Source organism: Stegodyphus dumicola, chromosome 9 (genome assembly GCF_044657685.1).
Source record: "Stegodyphus dumicola isolate Sdum_Otavi_A_Nest chromosome 9, ASM4465768v1".
Taxonomy (NCBI): Eukaryota; Metazoa; Arthropoda; class Arachnida; order Araneae; family Eresidae; genus Stegodyphus; species Stegodyphus dumicola.
Window position 1 is genome coordinate 114,254,529 of NC_140776.1, and position 17,712 is coordinate 114,272,240.

Consider the following 17,712-nt stretch of genomic DNA (forward strand, 5'->3'; position numbering starts at 1 on the left):
TAAGCTACAACTCTATAATTTTGAAAAGTTAGTAATGTTTATGAATAATTTTTAATTATTGTATGTTTGAATATAATCCATGTATTATACTTTTCTTTTCAGATGCCAAGCATGGGTTAAGGCTTCCCAAAATGATAAGCTCATTGGCATTCCCGCTTCTGAGTTGTATAAAAAAGCATATCTCTGCATGTTTCATTTTCAAGACTGGTGTTTTACAAATGTTACTACGAAACATCGTCTGGTTCACAATGCTGTGGCATGTTGTCCGAAATCGCACGTAACAAAGAATGCAGTTTCAAATCAGCATGTGCCTAATTTAAGTGACACTCCTTTCTCAAGTGCTATGGATAATCATTTAATATCCCCATTTCCTGTTCAAGGACCAAGTAACCGACTCGGGTAAAGGTTACCATGTGCTGATATATGAATAGCCTGTCTACAAATAAGTGTTTCACCCATTAATAGAACTTTTCTCGGAAATTCGAAGTTCATGCTTGCTTTTTAATGTACGTAGGTCTCAAAATTTTCGATTCTCAATTAACTCTCTCCTGGATTAAAGATTTCTCTGAGAAATTGAGAACCAGTAACAGCAAAGGTATTGAATGCTCTGCCAAAATATATTTTCTAGAAGATTTGAGTTTGATAATAAATGTATTCTAAAACGTGTTTCAAAGTGTGAAACTTGATGGCTGACTGTAAATATAAAATTTTGTATGTTAAAATATTTCTAATTAGGCATATAAGGTTAAGTTTTTGTTAAATAGAGTAAGTCAGGCAAGGGTTATCTGCCTAAATGGAGAGATGCCATCGTGAAGGAATTTCAACGCAAAACTGACCTTTGAGTGTGTATTAAAAATAATGCATGTAATTTTCATTCAAATTATATTCATACATATTTCCCCTTATGTAAAAATGTTGGCTATATGCTAAATTATTATAGATTACTTTACTCAAAAAAGATTGTAAATGCACAGAAATTAAAGATTTGCACATGCCGAAAGTGTGAAATATGTATGGGTATTTATGCTTGTATTTGCAAAAAGTATGTATCTGCCTTTAACAAGATACGTAAATATTTGTTAAATTATTTATAAATGTATTTGAAATAAAAAAAACTCCCGTGAAAATTACTTTGAAGAAATCTAATTATTAAATGTATCTAAATTTATAATAATTATAAATATTATCTAAATATATAATAACCTTAACATTAAATTGTAAACATAAATTGTAATTCTTCTGACAAATACATTATAAAACTATTTAAGCATGAATTGTTTGTACTGGAAAGCAATCTGTTAAAAGGTACTGCAAAGCAAATTCTATGAGATGCGTACTTAAGGAAGTAATAAAGAAGAGTTTTAGGATATGTATTGTTGAAATTAAGGATAAAAAAGTCTGATAAGTGTGATGAGTGGGACACTTGTACTGGGAACAGCGCCTGTACATAGATTTAACACTAAGTTTCATAATTTTATGTTGAACACCAATTATAAATTTTCGTCATCATTCAGTATGGCACTGATTCCTCTATGCTTTTAAGAGACTTTTTTACTGTTAAGATCTAAATTTCTTTTTATATATCCACAAACTTTACTTGCAACTATACCACAGGGTTTCAGGGTTGTTAAAAACAGTCTATGAATTAAATGAGACCTTTTTTTAACCCAATACATACAATTTTTTATTAAAATGTTTTATTATTTTTTATAAAAAATTTCACTACATAAATTTTAAATAAAGTAAACATTACTAAAATGCCCTAAATGTTGCTGATAAAATGCTAACTGTAAATCACATAATTGTTTTTCCAGTGTAAACCGATAGATTTTTAAGGACACACAATATTTTATGAACCATACCATGCACGACAAAATTATTCTCACGTTTAAATATAAACACATTACAACATTAAATATAAACACACAACAATATATCACATTTCGAATCCCCTTACAAATAGTAAAAGTGAAAAATAATTGAGTACTAACCTTTGTTCGTCTCGAGGAAATGTGTAGAAATGTATTCCATCGGATTTTGACGAAATCTTACTCTTGCAATCCTTAAATCGGCAGTATCGATACGCCATTATAAGAAATTTTTAAAAATGGTTCTGAAAAGAGCCTTTTATAATTAAAAAGAACAAATTAATAAGTTATAACTAACACAAGAAATTCACGTTAGCAGCTAACAAGATTTGGGTAAAATCAAACAAATCTGTAGAATATCTGGAATAGAAAACAACCAATGACTGAAAAGAAAAAGAGCATGCGCAATTTTACTGATTGTGTTTCCACATCGCTACCGCTACGAGCGTTGCGGTCGCTTCGAAGCGCGAGTTCTCCCATTAAAGTGTCGACGCTTTACTTACATACAGCTTTGGTCCAGACTAGGGCCCTTAGTATCTTGTTTGTTAAATTAGCGTACACACGTCACGTGAGAAACGAGTTTTTCGGCACTGTCTGTTAGAGGGCGCAAATTTTTCTCAGCGGTAGTCATAGAGGGCGAAAATGTATATTGCTGTTTTTGAATCTGGCAGTAACTTTTACTGTAATCGTTTTAACGCCGGTATTTGGCCATTTCGATTTTGTCCGGCTTTTGTGTGAGACGTTTCGGTGAGTATTTGAACTTTGGGCTTTTTACTGCCATGCTAATTAGCTGATCTGTTCTATGAAGGTTTTCAGAAATGTATATAATTAACATTGCTGTTTAATTCATTAGCGAATATTTAAATTTTTTTCTCCTTTTTAAAGTAAATGTAGTTAATATAGCAATTGAAATGGTAATGTCCAGCCCCTTGCGCCATTTTGCCCGTTCCTTTGTTAAATTAGTTGAATAGAAAATTGGTCCTGTAAATTTATTAATATATCCTGAAAATTTTAAGTCGTTAAACTTCTTTCTCTTTTTAGTAGTGCATGTTAATATTGCACAATGTGTGAAGGTGATAAAGGATATTCACTACCACGTGTCGTTATGTGCTTTCATATATTTTTTCCCCTATCCTAGCCAAATCTGTGGTTGAATTATTTAATGTATCAAATTAGGTATATTAAGAATTTAGCTCTGATGATGATGATGATCTCTTATTTTTCTTTTACAAATTGTATTAGTTTCGGTATTTGAGGTTTGTATGAAAATTTCCTATAGTCTATTTCGCGAAAGTTTAGAATGTAGCTTCGAAAGTGTAGATGACATTTTAAGATAACGAGCTGAAATTTATGTGAACGGTGTAGGTACATTCACCGAAATCGACAAGCCCGATTGATTTTAGTCTTAAAATGTCTAGTATCTGCCTATGATGATCTGTTAAGTTTTCAGAAAATGTGATGAAGAAATGTTTTCTTTTTCTATGTTTTATTCGACAAGCATACGTTGATTCAAGAAGTTATGATTTTAATCCGCATTTAACGTGTGTTCTGAAAAGCATGTCGTAATTATCTGTACATTTCCTTAAACATAGTAATCTAATCGGTAAAAAACCTTTAACTGTTGTATTTTTACCTCTGATTTAATTTTAACCTTATAAATCATAACATCAATATTCATTTCTTTAATTATTTACTATCAGCTTTGTTTAATGGTTTGTTTTTGTTAACACAAGCTTAATTAATTAATGTTAAGCTTTTTCATTGTAGTGAATTACCTAAGCCTACTTTTCAAAAGGGCATGCTTGATCCATCTAGTGCTTATCATTGGTTAATTTGTAAGATGAGCTAACATTAAATTAAAAGTAGAGTATTGGAATGTGTATATTTAAGTAACCTTGAAAGCTCTGTTCATATTTAATTTTCGAATTCTTTAAATTTTAAAATATGTATTTTCTAATGTCAAATTTTAATTATTTAAATATAATACATACTAAATTGTCACCAAATCTTGCATATTACTGGTATTTGAAACATACTTAAAAAATAATGTAATAAACTCACAAAAGAATTGAATAAAGTTGTAACTATGCCCAATATATACCTATATATTTTATTACTGTTTCTACTAATGAAGATATTTTAATCAAAATTCTGGAGACTTCATTATAATATGGTTTTCTCTTAAGTTAACCGATCTTTCCTCAACACTGGTGTAAGTTCAGGTTGAATTAATATCACCCTTTTTAATTTGTAAAAGCAATTTAGAATCGTCCTGTATATATAAATACACACACACATATATTCCTTAATCCGGTTCTGATAATGGAATTAATTGCATTAACTTAGCATTTATCCCAGCAATAGTGTGTATATTATTTTTATATTTAAAAATGGGTTTTCATCCGCAGAGAACCCGTTGGCGCCGTTGCGTTTTTACTCGCCAAGCTCACGGTCCATCGACGATGAGCCGAGTCGTAAACGTGATTTTTAGTGCATGTGAATTCAAGTTAGCAGCCAAAACAATATATTACGCATACGGTAGTAAAAATTCACAGATAATAAGCATGTAGCTGTAAAACTAACCGGTTAAACGTGATATACGAAAATAAATTTGTATTAAATTCAAGTTAGCACAAAAAAGAATATATAATAATAGACATAAGACACTATATAAGCATTTATAATGGAAATAAAAATTCATTTAAAAATATAAATTAGTATTAATGTACTGAAATTAACCGGTTAAACGTGATAAACAAAAAAAAAAGTTGTCTTAAATTTCAGTTAACACAGAAAACAATATATTCCTTACACCAGCAGTGGTTTGCTAATTTTGATGACCATGGTGATGCATCAAACTATTCTGTGATCTTAGATAATCAATAATATTCTTTATTTCAATTTAATCATCTATTTATGTCACACCTGCCATCCTCTGAAAGGTTTATTGTTAGAAATGTCATCAAAATTGATTTATTCTCATAATTTTAGATGACAATTACTAATAATAAAAATAAAAGCATTACTTAATTATTTAAAATGCACTAGCACATTTTTGCGGTCTACGGAAACAAATTATTTTAGAGGTTGGAAACCTCATGGTTCTTAGAGCTGTTAATAATTAAGAACACAACGTGACGGCCGTGTTACAAATTAGCTTTCACCCCATTTTCTTCCTTTCATCCCGAACCGAGATCTATCTATGAAAATATTTCTAGCTATTTGTTGTTAAAAAATTCAGAAAAATAATAATAAATAAGAGAAGAATAATATAAATCTGCAAATAGGAACAACGACAGTGATAATTAAAAAAAAAATGAACGCAAGAGGAATGGTTACAAACATCGAACAAGCGAAAAGGATAAATCCGATGGGTTACCAGGTTTGAACTATTATCGCCAAAGTTGGCGATGTTTACATTTACTGGGTTCTCTGCGGAAGTGCTTCCTTAAAAATATATTAATTGAAAAAAAAAGCTTCTGGACTCAAGGATTTGTTAGCCTGAAAGTTAAAAAAAAAGAGCATCTTAACTTTATATAGAGTATTAATAAAGTTGTATAAGTGTTGCTAAAGTATTAATATTATTTTTCAATTTTCAGAGGTTCAAAGATGGCACCAATGTCGATTTTCGTTGGAGGTTTAGGTGAAGATACACAAAAAGAAGACCTAGAAAGAGAATTCAGTAGATTTGGTAACTTGACCAAGGTTTGGGTTGCTCGTAATCCACCTGGATTTGCATTCATCGATTTTGAGAATGATGATGATGCTAATGAAGCTATTAAAGAAATGAATGGTGCCACTATCAATGGTGCAGAGATCAGAGTTGATGTTTCTCGAAGTGGAGGCCGCAGAGGTGGAGGAAGGGGAGGTAGAGGTGGATTTAGAGGTAGAGATGGCGGATTTTCTCGTGGAGGACGAGGAGGTTATGATTCGGGCTTTAGACGAGGAGGTGGTGGCGGAAGAGGCTTCTCCCGTGGTGGTGGAGGTCGTGGAGGGGGTGGCCGATATTTTGGAGATTCGTATGGTTCAGGCTATCGTAGCAGATCTCCTGTGGGTCAGAGGTAAGTTAAATTATAAATTTTACCATGCCACAGCTTTTTTTTTTTATTAAAGTAAAATCTTAATTAAGTTGTAGGATTTAATCATTATTTATTGATATGTATTAATGGATCTGTCATATCTTGATTTCCTAATAAAAAGCACTTTTAAAGGTACTTATTAAATGCTTCACTATGTTTACTTAGAAAATGTATATTTTACAAATTCAGAGTAGGATTTCTGGAAATTCATTAGTAAAAATAAGTGAAATGATAGCTGAAAGGACCGTTATTAAAAGTGCGTGTTTTATATTTGTTCAAATACAAGTATAAATGTGTTCATAAGAGTTAAGAAATTCAAAATTGGATAAAATGTCAAATTGCCTTTTATTTAAATTAAAGGCAGTGTCAGACTGACCTTTTAAGCAATGAAATTAAAACTAAATTCAAAGGATTATTCTTAGATTTTTAAGAGAGCTGCACAAAGACATGATATCCTTTAAATGAGGTAAAATATTCTTTTGGTATTAGTGTAACCACTTTGCCACAATGTACATATTTGATTCAGTGAATTTTCGAATTGCAACGCACAATGGATATATGGTTATTGTTCATCAGCCCAAGAAATAACTTAAATTTTCATGACCGTAATAAAGAATTTAACTCTGAAGATGCCAAATTTCTGATATTCATTTTTCGCTCTCCTAAGGTTAGCAAGTGCAGTTTCCACAAATGCATTGCATCAGTCTATTGCAGGCAGCTTGCCCTAGAAGGATTTACTTGAAGTGATGTTATTTGATATCTTCACTTTTTGTGTGTTAATGAATGGAGGAAATTGCTGTGACTCTTGGAAACCCTTTCAGGTAGTTTTACAGGTTAGCGAAGGCTTTGATTTTTAAAGATTTAATGAAAGGAAAGTCGATCCAAATATCGTTGGCATAAAATTTCATTGTGATGTTTGGCTTATGGTCAAATGGTAAGGGGCAAATGCCATTGTAAAATTTTGAGCAACATAGTATTACTTTAAAAGAATTTTATAATTTAATACACTTTTTGTCAGGAAAGCTTAGTATCTCATAATCAAGGGTGCACCACAAAGGGGAGATTTTTACACCTGCCGGAATGTAGTTTATTAGTTTTAGTGTAGAATATCGTGGTATGGATACAGAACCTGTTCTCCCCTATGCTACAATAATGCGAACATTCAGCTAGTTGTTAATTTGTGCTCCTGTGCTGAACAGACTCAATATTACGGATACCCAGGATATTACTGTGGGAATAGGTTGATTACTGACCTGATGATATGCGTAGCATCGAACTCTTATTCGATCACCAAATCTCCCGATTTTTAATTTTGGCCTATTGGGGAAAATGGTTTCCTAGTAATGAAATTAAATTTTGGTAAAATCCATTCTCTCCCTTATAATGGTTTAAAGAATAATTTTTACTCTTGTGTTATATGGAACAGATTCAAAAATGTATATGCGTGTATTTATATACATATTAGTGGAAGTAACTGATGCCAGTTAAATTAGATTGAGAGTGAAGGCTCGTTTCCACTACTGCGTACGAACGCGTTGCGTCAATTGAAGACACGCCTACGGCATCCGTACAAGCGTTTCCACTACTGCGTATGCGGAAAATATTATCATTTTCCGCCGCTAGGTGTCACTGTAATATTTTGGTGCAAGCAGTTCGCAAGTTACGACGACTGAATTTTTCCCGCTTAAGCGAGTATTGTTTGTTTTGGATTTGATATGGAATTTTAGATAAGTAAGGTTATAATGCATATTATGAACATCACGAATTCCATAGAAGCTGAACTAAATTAAAAAAAAAAATTGTGTTTCTAGAAGCCTTAAATATTATGAAATAATATATATATTATTAAAACTAAAATGTACTGTTAGTGAAAAAGTAAACAAATAAATAACATAAAATAAAAAAGTTAAAGGGATTAAAAAATAGTTGGTACTTTAAAAGTACAGAGCAACTGTAAGGAAAGGTTCACAATATTTAAGCAAAATTTGCTATGCTTGTATACCGCTGACTTCAGGGTCATAGCTGGATAATTTATTAGAAATCTCGTTTGTTTTAAAATGCACTATGGGCAGTTATATTTTATACATAATCCATAAAATATTATTTTTAATTTAAACATTTTTAATTCATATCTTTTTATACAAGAAGTTATAAAAATAAGATTTTTCTCTTTATATATACACACATTAGGTAAAGAAAATGGAAATATTTAATTAATTAATTCCTGCGCTTCTGCAGGAGAGGACTGAATTTAAAAGCAATTATTATAGTAATTTTTTGTTAAAAAAATGTTTAGGGCATTAATACTGTCTCATGTTAATTGGAATGAAAGTTTAGAGTCGTAAACATCCCAAAGTCTGAGCACATGTATATATATACATTCACATAAAAGTGAAACGAAAATATATATATATATCTGCAGGGTTTCAAAATAAATTAAATTTAAATAATTCTCTTGCGCCATTGCTGTAAGGAATGAAATTTGAATTTAACAAACATTTTCTATTCGTAAAAATTAAAAGTTAATTAAATTTAAATGAAATTTAATGCAAACAAGTAAAGGATTAATTATTGCTGCGAACTAATATACAATATCATTTAAATTCCGAGAGCATATGTAAATCAAGTGCAAGTATCAAAATCCATGAATAAATATGTAATTCCAAAAATTTATTTATCCTATTATTCAGTTATGCATTTTTATAAGTTTTTTAGGATTAAATGTATCTTATTATTCACTTATGCATTTTTATAATTTTTTTAGGATTAATAATCTATCCCATTATTCACTTATGCATTTTTATAAATTTTTTAAGGATTAATAAATTTTTGGAATTATATATTTATTCGTGGATTTTGATACTTGCACAGCAATAATTAATCATTTCTTTGTTTGCATTAAATTTCATTTAAATTTAATTAACTTTAAATTTGCTTTTTACGAATAGAGAATGTTTGTTAAAGTACAGGATATGCTTTAAATTAGTATTATATAATTTTCAAACTTTTTTGCGGGAAAAATTTAAATAAATAAGAGCATAAATAAAACAATATATTTAATGCATATAATAATAGAAATAAATTATAAAACACGAATATAGATCAAATTGGAATAAAAAGGTAAGAAAGTAGCAGACATGGTGCAAAAAGCGTATGGGATTCGAACTCACGACTCCAAAAAGTGGACATCGTTACCATCAGCTTTACCACTAAGCTAGGATTACACATAAGTCGCATGCATATTTTGGGTTATATACATCATCAAGTAAATCAATTCTTAAAACTTAAGTTTTTTGGTCCTATTTCACTTTGCTATTGTCTGAAAAATTCACCAGAGTTTGTTCTTCAGCTTCTAGTACATTTTTTGGAAAAATCATTATCTTTTAAAGTGGCGTTCCGATTGAAGTTAAACGGGCTGCTAAAAATATATTTCATGTGCTTACAAATATATGTTATCCAAAAAGATATATTTATAAAGGGAAATACAAATTTAACATACTCTTCAATGAACTGGAGTATTTAAAAGGCTATCAAATTTAATTTGTAATTAACGTTTTTAGTTTTTACCTGTTTCAAAAGAAAAAAATAGCAAATCTTTTAATCATATCTAATTTGCTATAGCAGTTTGATATAGTCAGACATTCATTTTCATTAAAGCTAAATGAGTATGCAGAACTAAAAAATGATTATCAGAACAAATTTTGCTATTTCATGGACTTGGAATGATAATTTTTGCCGCTGATTTTCTTGAATGAACAAGTACTGTAGTTGCAGTTATCTTGTTTTTCTTATCATTTTAAACTAAATTCAGCTGATTGCTGTCATTTTCAGCACACAGATTTCTCGCTATAATGTTAATTCAGAAATAAGTATTTTTTAGCAAAACATTCTTTCCCTATTAGCGAGCGTTCATCGCTACTTCTGCCGCCATTAATTTTTAGTCACTGCACCTGATTGCTCCTTTTTCACCACGTGACCCCAACGCAACCGCAGACATACGGATAGAAGTTGAACATTGTTGAACTCCATCCGCATGTCATCCGTCACCGCACACCGACCGGATTGCAGATGTCAATCAAAGTGAATTCGCTCGCTGATTGGAGAAACGCATACGCACCGCAACGCATACGCAGTAGTGGAAACGGGCCTTGATGTATCTAACAACAGAGAGAACGGTAACAATGCAAAAAATATAGTCATACATTTTTCAGTCTGATGCAATATGGAACCCATATAAAAATTTCGATAGAAAAATAAACTAATTCTGTCTCATCAGTAGCAATAGCATGCAGCTTTTAATGATTTTTTTTTCTAATCAGATGGTCGTAAAAGCCCAAGTTCCAGTAGTTGATTAAATGTGGCAAAAAATTTATGATAATTTATCGGAAATCGAAAACTTATACACACAAACAGGTATTCTTCTTTATATGTATAGATTTTGTAAAACTTTCAAATTTTTGACAAACTCTACAATTTGAAAGCAAGCAGTAACAACACTTCTCGAAATAATGAAACTTTTATCTAAAACGAGCGAGACTTGCCATTTGGAAAAATGAGTGAAAATTAGTGCTCAGATATTGGATCAATTTAAATCTGGTAAGATGGCATGCAGAAATTATAAATATGAAACCGTAATTTATGAAATAAAGAACAATTATGATCTAAAGGGTATCAAAATTTACAAAAAAAAGCTTAATATTTATTTGTTTACTTTATGAAACATTTCTTTCAATAATGTAAGTTGTTTAAGTTGCTTCGTTTTATGTGCTAATACTTTCTCTTTAATTTTATAAACAGACATAATTTCTTGTTCAGTTACAAAGTTCTGCTGTTCAAGTCCTGCAATTGCTGTGTCAAGAATACAGACTAATTTTAATTTGTCAATCGAAATTTTTTCGCTTCAATAATATTACTTACTTCAGTTTGATATATCTCTCTCATGACATTTACAGTGATTGCACACAGCAGTATCTGAAAAATATTACATTAGATATAAACATTAAAATATCTACAAATTACACAATTATATAATATGAAGATTAATGAAGTATAGGTTAGCCATGATATGCCTTTTAGTTGATTACATGCTACCTGTCTATTAATTTAATGATTTTTCTTTTTTTCCTGTGTATTAGTAAATCACTTTATTACCCATACAATCACACTCATAAAAGGTTAGGCACATCTGTTGTAATGAAATAAAGCTATTGAAAAATACTTTTTTAGCAATAAAATATGTCAACTTGAATATCAGATAGCAGTTTTGAATTCAATAGTAGCTTCAACATGACCTCCCTCTTTTTCTTTTTACAAATTTAGAAGAAAGAAGTCTTTTTTCAATTAATGTATACACTACCATTTTAAGTTTGTGTGCATTTCAGTTAAGTCTATAACTTATAGCCTTAACTTCCATATAACAGTTGTAAAATCATCAGCAATTTAAAAGTTAATTCAGAAGTCAAGCAACAAAAATCAGCGTTATATTTTCAAAATTTTCACAGGACTAGTTTCTGTGATTTTGCCGAACCACCATCCTCAGCTGCAAAACTGCAAATGAACAAGATAGGAAAAAATGATTAAGAAAGCCTTGACAAGGCTTGTTTATCTAATCATTTTTTCCTATCTTGTTCATTTGCAGCTGAGGATGGTTGTTCCGTAAAACCATCGAAACTAGTCCTGTGAAAATTTTGAAAATATAATGCTGATTTTTTGTTATTTGACTTCTGAATTAGTATTTATTTGGCGTGTTATTGTGTCTTAATTTGAAAGTTGTTTAAGTGTGGTTTTGCCATATTTGTTCACATTTGAAACTTTGCAGAATAGAATAGTGGATTTGTTGTCAACTTGGAGAAACTAAGCTTTGCAACAACAAAGATAACGCCTTCTTTTATTATTGTGAACTAAATCATACTTAATCCATTCTGGAATTAACATTTAAGTTGTTGAATTATCCCATATATTGACTCGGCATCCACAACAAATTAACAGTTTCTATGCCTTGCTTTCTTTTTGCCGAGACTAAAATTAAACTTTCAGTTTTGTGCACCAAAGAATCTGCATTCTTGTTGATGGCCGAATTGCTCGTTTTTTTGCGTAGAAATTGTAATTTTAATTGTAAAAGTTCTTTATTTGTAGCTGTATTTGTTTTCAATTTTAATAAAAGTATAGGGTGGGGCAAATAAGAGGCCCAGAAAACAGAATAACTGTCTTGTGGCTTACTTTTATTTGGCCCACCCTGTATGTTAAGGTTTTATGTATTTGCCTTGTGAAGTGAGGACTGAATTATTTGAATGAGAAGGGTGAAAATCACATATTAGACTGCATAAGCGACTAAATATTATACATTGCTGAAGTTGTACTTATAGTTTTCTACATAGCATGAATTTTTTACACTTGTGTTCACAATATTGAGAATGAATGACTGATCCATTTAATATTTTTACACAAACTGTAACCTTCTTTGTCAGATTAAGCTATTTTATATGTTTTGCTAGGCATTTTAATGCTTAGCAATTATAGTTTTCTACATAGCATGAATTTTTTACACTTGTGTTCACAATATTGAGAATGACTGATCTGTTTAATATTTTTACAAACTTGTAACCTACTTTGTCAGATTAAGCTATTTTATGTTTTGCTAGGCATTTTAATGCTTGTAAATTGTACCTTAAATTATAATTTTTAAATATTTATTCATTATCCATGTTAATTAAGTTTGCTTTTTGTGCAATTTTTAAATTTGCTTTTGATAAAGTAAAATGATTTAAAACTTGTATCGCCCAAATATTCTATGTTTTTAAGGTAGGCTTTAATCTTTGAGTTTAAAGCATATTGATTTTTACTAGCAGGTTTTATTACATTTGAGCATATTTTTTTTTTAAATTAAATATATTCTGGTAAATTTTAGATAAAAATAAATGGGAAAAATTTTCTGACAGCTGAAGTCTGTCTCAAGAAATTTCAGCTGATTTTCATGTGTTTATTCCCAGAAATTAAAAGCAAAATCTTCGATTAAACTGTTAAAAATAAAGGTAGTGAACAAGAAAGGGCAATTGATAAATTAATAGCTTTACTGCTAGGCAGAATGGATATTACGTGAAATAGTCATCACAGAAATCTTAAGGTGTACACATTTAGGTTCACTGTAGGAGTTCTTGGTTTCTTTTTTCGTGTAACTGTTAAATGTTGAGTATTTGAGCATCACAGAATTTAAATTGTTTTTGTTAAATTTATATTAACACGTTAAATTTTTTTTTATTTTGTAATATATATTTTTTATTTTGACAGAAACGATAGCTGGTAAAACCTTCAATTTAGCTGCTACTTTCCATGGACTTACCATCTGTTTTACACTGGAATTTGTCTAATGTTTCCAGAATTTTCCATCTTTCATGAGTGTATGTTCAGTCTTTTGTTTGTGTATTCATTGACATTCGGATGCCGCATTGTATTATAGACATTACCTCATTTATGTTTGGCTGTTTGTATTCATGTAATAAAATAGTCCCAAGTTTTTGTATTCATTCAATCATTAAAATTTCAAAAAATTAATGTCTTTTATCAGTTTACTATTGCACTTTTTCTCTACCTAATGTATAATTTTCAAACTTATGTAACTTATAGAAAGCATTTTTAATATGTATTTTGTTGCAAAATAACTTTTTTAAATGTCTAATGAAAACATTTCCTGTTAAGAATGTTTGTTTTGAATGCGAGATGAATAAATTTCCATATGTTGCAGTTACTTGAATTTGTTGCATTGTTACTAATTTGTTCTACTTTCTTACCGTTTCAAAATAAAATTAAAAAAATCTCCCAATATCTGATACCTCACTTTAGATACTGCTTTTACTATATAGCACTATAATTAAAATTCTAAAAGAACGTGCAATTCTTCAGGATAATTGCTTAGTGTATGTCGTATCTTAAATTCGCAGTTTGAAAAGGGTCAGCTTCTTTTCCAGTAAGTGGGTAAATACATTGTTATTTATCTTGTAAAGGTTGCTAAAAGGAAATAAATTTTAAAATGATTTCCAATAATACTTAAATGTGTATCTAGAATCAATGAAAGTAAATGTCAAGGTCTGGGAAAAATTTCTGCACTTGCAAGCAATTAGATTGGAAATTCTAAAAAGATGAGTGTAAAGCTCTTCAAAAAACTTGTTTTTGAAAAGAGACTCATCTGATTATTGTCAATTTATAACAAATATTTGTTTTTTTGTTTGGATCTTAAGCCTCAATTTATTTGTAATTTATTTACTCAAAATATGGAAAATTGGCATATCATTTTAAAAAAACTCTTGATTTTGTGCCAAAATATACATGTTAGAACAAAGCTATATATATAAATCTAATATATATCCTAAGTTGCTCTTTTTAGACATGAAAAACGTAAATTTGAATTTTGTTAATTGCCTCAGTAAAATGGGAGATTCGGAACTGACCTCTTTGTGTGTGTGTGTGTGTGTGCAGTGTACATATTCTGTAGTTTCACATGCTAAAATCATTTTGGGATCGTGATCAAAAACTGATATATTTTTAGATTATAATTAGAATAATCACTTCCTTTTTTAACATTTTCTATTCTAAAAATTGGTAATGGCCATGTCAGTCTAATGAATCAGGTTATCTGACTAATTGCTCGTCCTTAGAAGTTATCTCAACTTGCTAAGGTGGTGTTTTGTCTTTCCATAATCGTTATTGTAGGCATAAAATAAAGCGTGGACATAGAAATTATCATAAAACTATTCCTTGCAGCTAATGGTACTTATAATAGTGCTTCAGCAGATTATTCTGAATTTATTTAAATATTGTGTGTTAACTGAGTTATAATCCAGCAACTCTACGTGATGCTAACTGGGTCACTAACCTATGCCATTTAACATGAAATTTGCATAACCTCTGTATTCAGTGAGCATATGCTGAAACAAGGCACAAAAGAATCATCAAAACTAATTGTTAGCAGAACTTAAATGTCGTTAAATCTTAAAAATATGTGAGACCATTAGTTTAAATATTGGAGAAATGTTTGCAGTTAAATTTCACAAAGCTGAATTTTTTTCCTTTAATTAGTTTTGTAATTAAAAGTATTTGGTTGTTTAATAGTAGTGTAATCAATAAGCAGATTTGTTTTATTCTTAGAATGGTGTTACAAGAAGTTTGGTTATAGGTAATTTATTTAATCTGTTCAATTTCTTTGCTGATCAGTCCTTAATTTTTTCATTAATGATCCTGAAAAATAATATATATGAACCCTGTAAATATGTGGTAAGCATGCATTTGCTGATGTTGTATACACATACAAAATAACTCCATTACGTTTTCCCTGCAGAGAAAGAAAATATTTTTATTGGTAGTGGTCATTCTTTTAAATTTCGTATTGAAATCAAATTTCTTTAAATGTGAAAACAAATTGGCAGAAATTTCAGCTTGATTTTATAATAGCTAAAAATATGCTTCATTGAATACTGTTTCAATATTTATATTAAAGATCTTGTAAATGCTGATATATATATATAACTGACTATTAAAATTACTGTATTGTAAAGGAAAGCTGAAGATTCCTTTGGCTGCTCTTTCTTGGAAGTATTCACGAAAGACTACGTAGAATGAGTTTGTAAAATCACTCATTGAGTATGTACGACACAGCTTATAATAAGCATCTCCATGAGTTTTACAATTATGTCAGTGGAGTAAGTGGATGCATGTCATTTGAAGTAGAGATTTTTGGTTCTCTATCTCTTAAAGAAACGCATAATCTCTTCTATCTCATCACAGTACTTTGTTTCAAAATGCTCATGAAGGTTAGTTGGAGGCAAGGAAATGTTAACCAGAGTTTTTAATACTTGCTAGTTTTATTCTGGCTTAGTTGAAGTAAGTGTGCCTTAATGGTGCTGAATTTAAAACAGTCGTACATAAGACACTATAAATAAGTACAATAAGTGAAAAAGGGAAGGCAGTAATTAAGTAAATGGTGCCATCATCCGAGTTCAAAGCGTTATTAAATGATTTTGGTGGTAAGGCAGGAAGCGGATCCCCTGAACCACAGTGGTAACTTTCTCTTCATGAGATTTCAGCTTAAACTGGGCAATGCACTCCAGAAATGTACTTGTATCCAGCAAATTTATCACGTCTTGACATCGTCAGGAGATTCTTTCCTAGGTTTAAGAGTCTTAATAGGATTTAAAGGGTGCTGATGAGTATGTTTCTCATTTGAATGTAAATTTTGAATTTTATCTTTAAATGAAGATACATGACTGTTGGCATCTGAAATAAGTCTGCTTACCTTTCTTCAGATCACAAGTAAGGTGGTTTTTTTCCCCACACTTTGGGGGAATTGTTATAGAAGAGTTATGCATGGCCAAACCTCTGGCATCGGAAACAAATCATACTTTTTGCCGATTCTAAATCTTCAATACGTCTTTAATGTTCAGGTTCAGTGAAGTTTTCTTTTTTATAAATATTGCAAGTGGTGTCGTTCTGCCTTAAAGCCTGAAGCTTCATTTCAGTACCGTGGGGTTATAATGAAGAACCTCTCAGCTACTATACAAGAAGAGGCCATAGTCCAAGACCTGAAGTTCTGGAACTTCCCTGTTCTAAAAGTGAAGCAGTTTTCCAAAAGTCGAAGGGAAAAAAATCAAGCTCCCTATCTATCTCTTCTCTCTAACTCAAAAGAACCCCTGAAGGAAATAAGATCCACCAGCTAATGTTCAGCTTTAATGTGATGGAAAAATTCAATCCGAAGAAAATACCAGTCCAGTGCTACCGCTGCCAGCAGTTCGGACACTCTCAATACTGCTGCAGTAACCCTGCGAGATGCATGAAGTGTGGGAACCAGCATAGAAGCAATGTGAAGCCTGATGACAAACCTAAATGTATTTTCTGTGGACTCTGCCATGTCAGCAGCTGTAGAGGTTGAGTGAATATAAAAAAAGATTCGAAAAGAAAAGCAGACCTCCCAACCCAAAGCTCCAGGATTTTCAGAAGAAAACCTTCCTTGCCCATAAGACTGCTGAAATTCCAGTGCAGAAAAATCCCAGCCAAGATACAGTGAGAAACTAAAAAGGCAAAATTACTCCACCCCATAAAGACCTCAGCAATGTGATGAAATGGCTTCAGGATGAAAAGATAATCTCGTTTTTAACGTCCATAATCTCATATATTAACAAAATCAGATCAGCAAAGAATTCTGCAGAGAAATTCAAAACAGGGTTTCAAGCAGCTATGTTGCTCATCAACTTCGCAGAATCCGAAGATTAGGAATGAATTAGCACTTCCCATATGACGGACCAATAGCGATGCAGGACATTTCATTTTTCTCTTCTACGTCTTAGGCAGTCTACCTTCCTCTCTGAGGATCTTATACACAAGGCTCACATCTAGCATCTTGTGAGAATTCTTTCTCAGAATTCTCTGCCAACACATCTAATGTTATGTTAAGTATGCCATTTCTCCATGAGTTATACACAGGATAAGGCTTTTAGCCTAGTCGCCTGTTTTCCATGTGCTTTGCACCTGAACCTCCAGTACCGTGAGATTTCCTTTGTGATAATTAAGTGAAGGTTACTGGGTGTGTATTTCCAAATCCTATGTAATAAGAAAACTTCATTCAGATAACATTAATGGGTAAAGTGAAAATAGGGTCGATGTGTACATGGATACCGGATTTGGATTCAAAACGAAACATTTTGTTATATAATAAGAACTAAAACGGTTTTTCTTTCAGCCAGTTATAAAAATAATTTAGCTCTTTTTCTGGAAGGAAA

The 17,712-nt window shown here is 31.0% G+C and overlaps 2 protein-coding genes across 2 annotated transcripts in view; both read left to right on the forward strand.

Moving 5' to 3' along the window:
- The window catches only part of LOC146995458 (uncharacterized), an 80,559-nt gene extending 79,893 nt beyond the window's left edge, over window positions 1-666 (forward strand). The window contains exon 3 of the mRNA XM_085823946.1: window positions 103-666. Coding sequence (XP_085680072.1) covers window positions 103-403 — 301 coding nt within the window. The 3' untranslated portion in view covers window positions 404-666. The remainder of the gene's footprint in view (window positions 1-102) is intronic.
- A 1,797-nt stretch (window positions 667-2,463) lies between these two features.
- LOC118180003 (RNA-binding protein Rsf1-like) lies at window positions 2,464-13,498 on the forward strand. The gene is made up of 3 exons (XM_035349156.2): window positions 2,464-2,615; window positions 5,468-5,929; window positions 13,235-13,498. The coding sequence occupies exons 2-3, from the start codon at window positions 5,478-5,480 to the stop codon at window positions 13,248-13,250; spliced, it is 468 nt and encodes a 155-aa protein (XP_035205047.1). The 5' UTR covers window positions 2,464-2,615; window positions 5,468-5,477; the 3' UTR covers window positions 13,251-13,498.
- The last annotated feature ends 4,214 nt before the right edge of the window (window positions 13,499-17,712 follow it).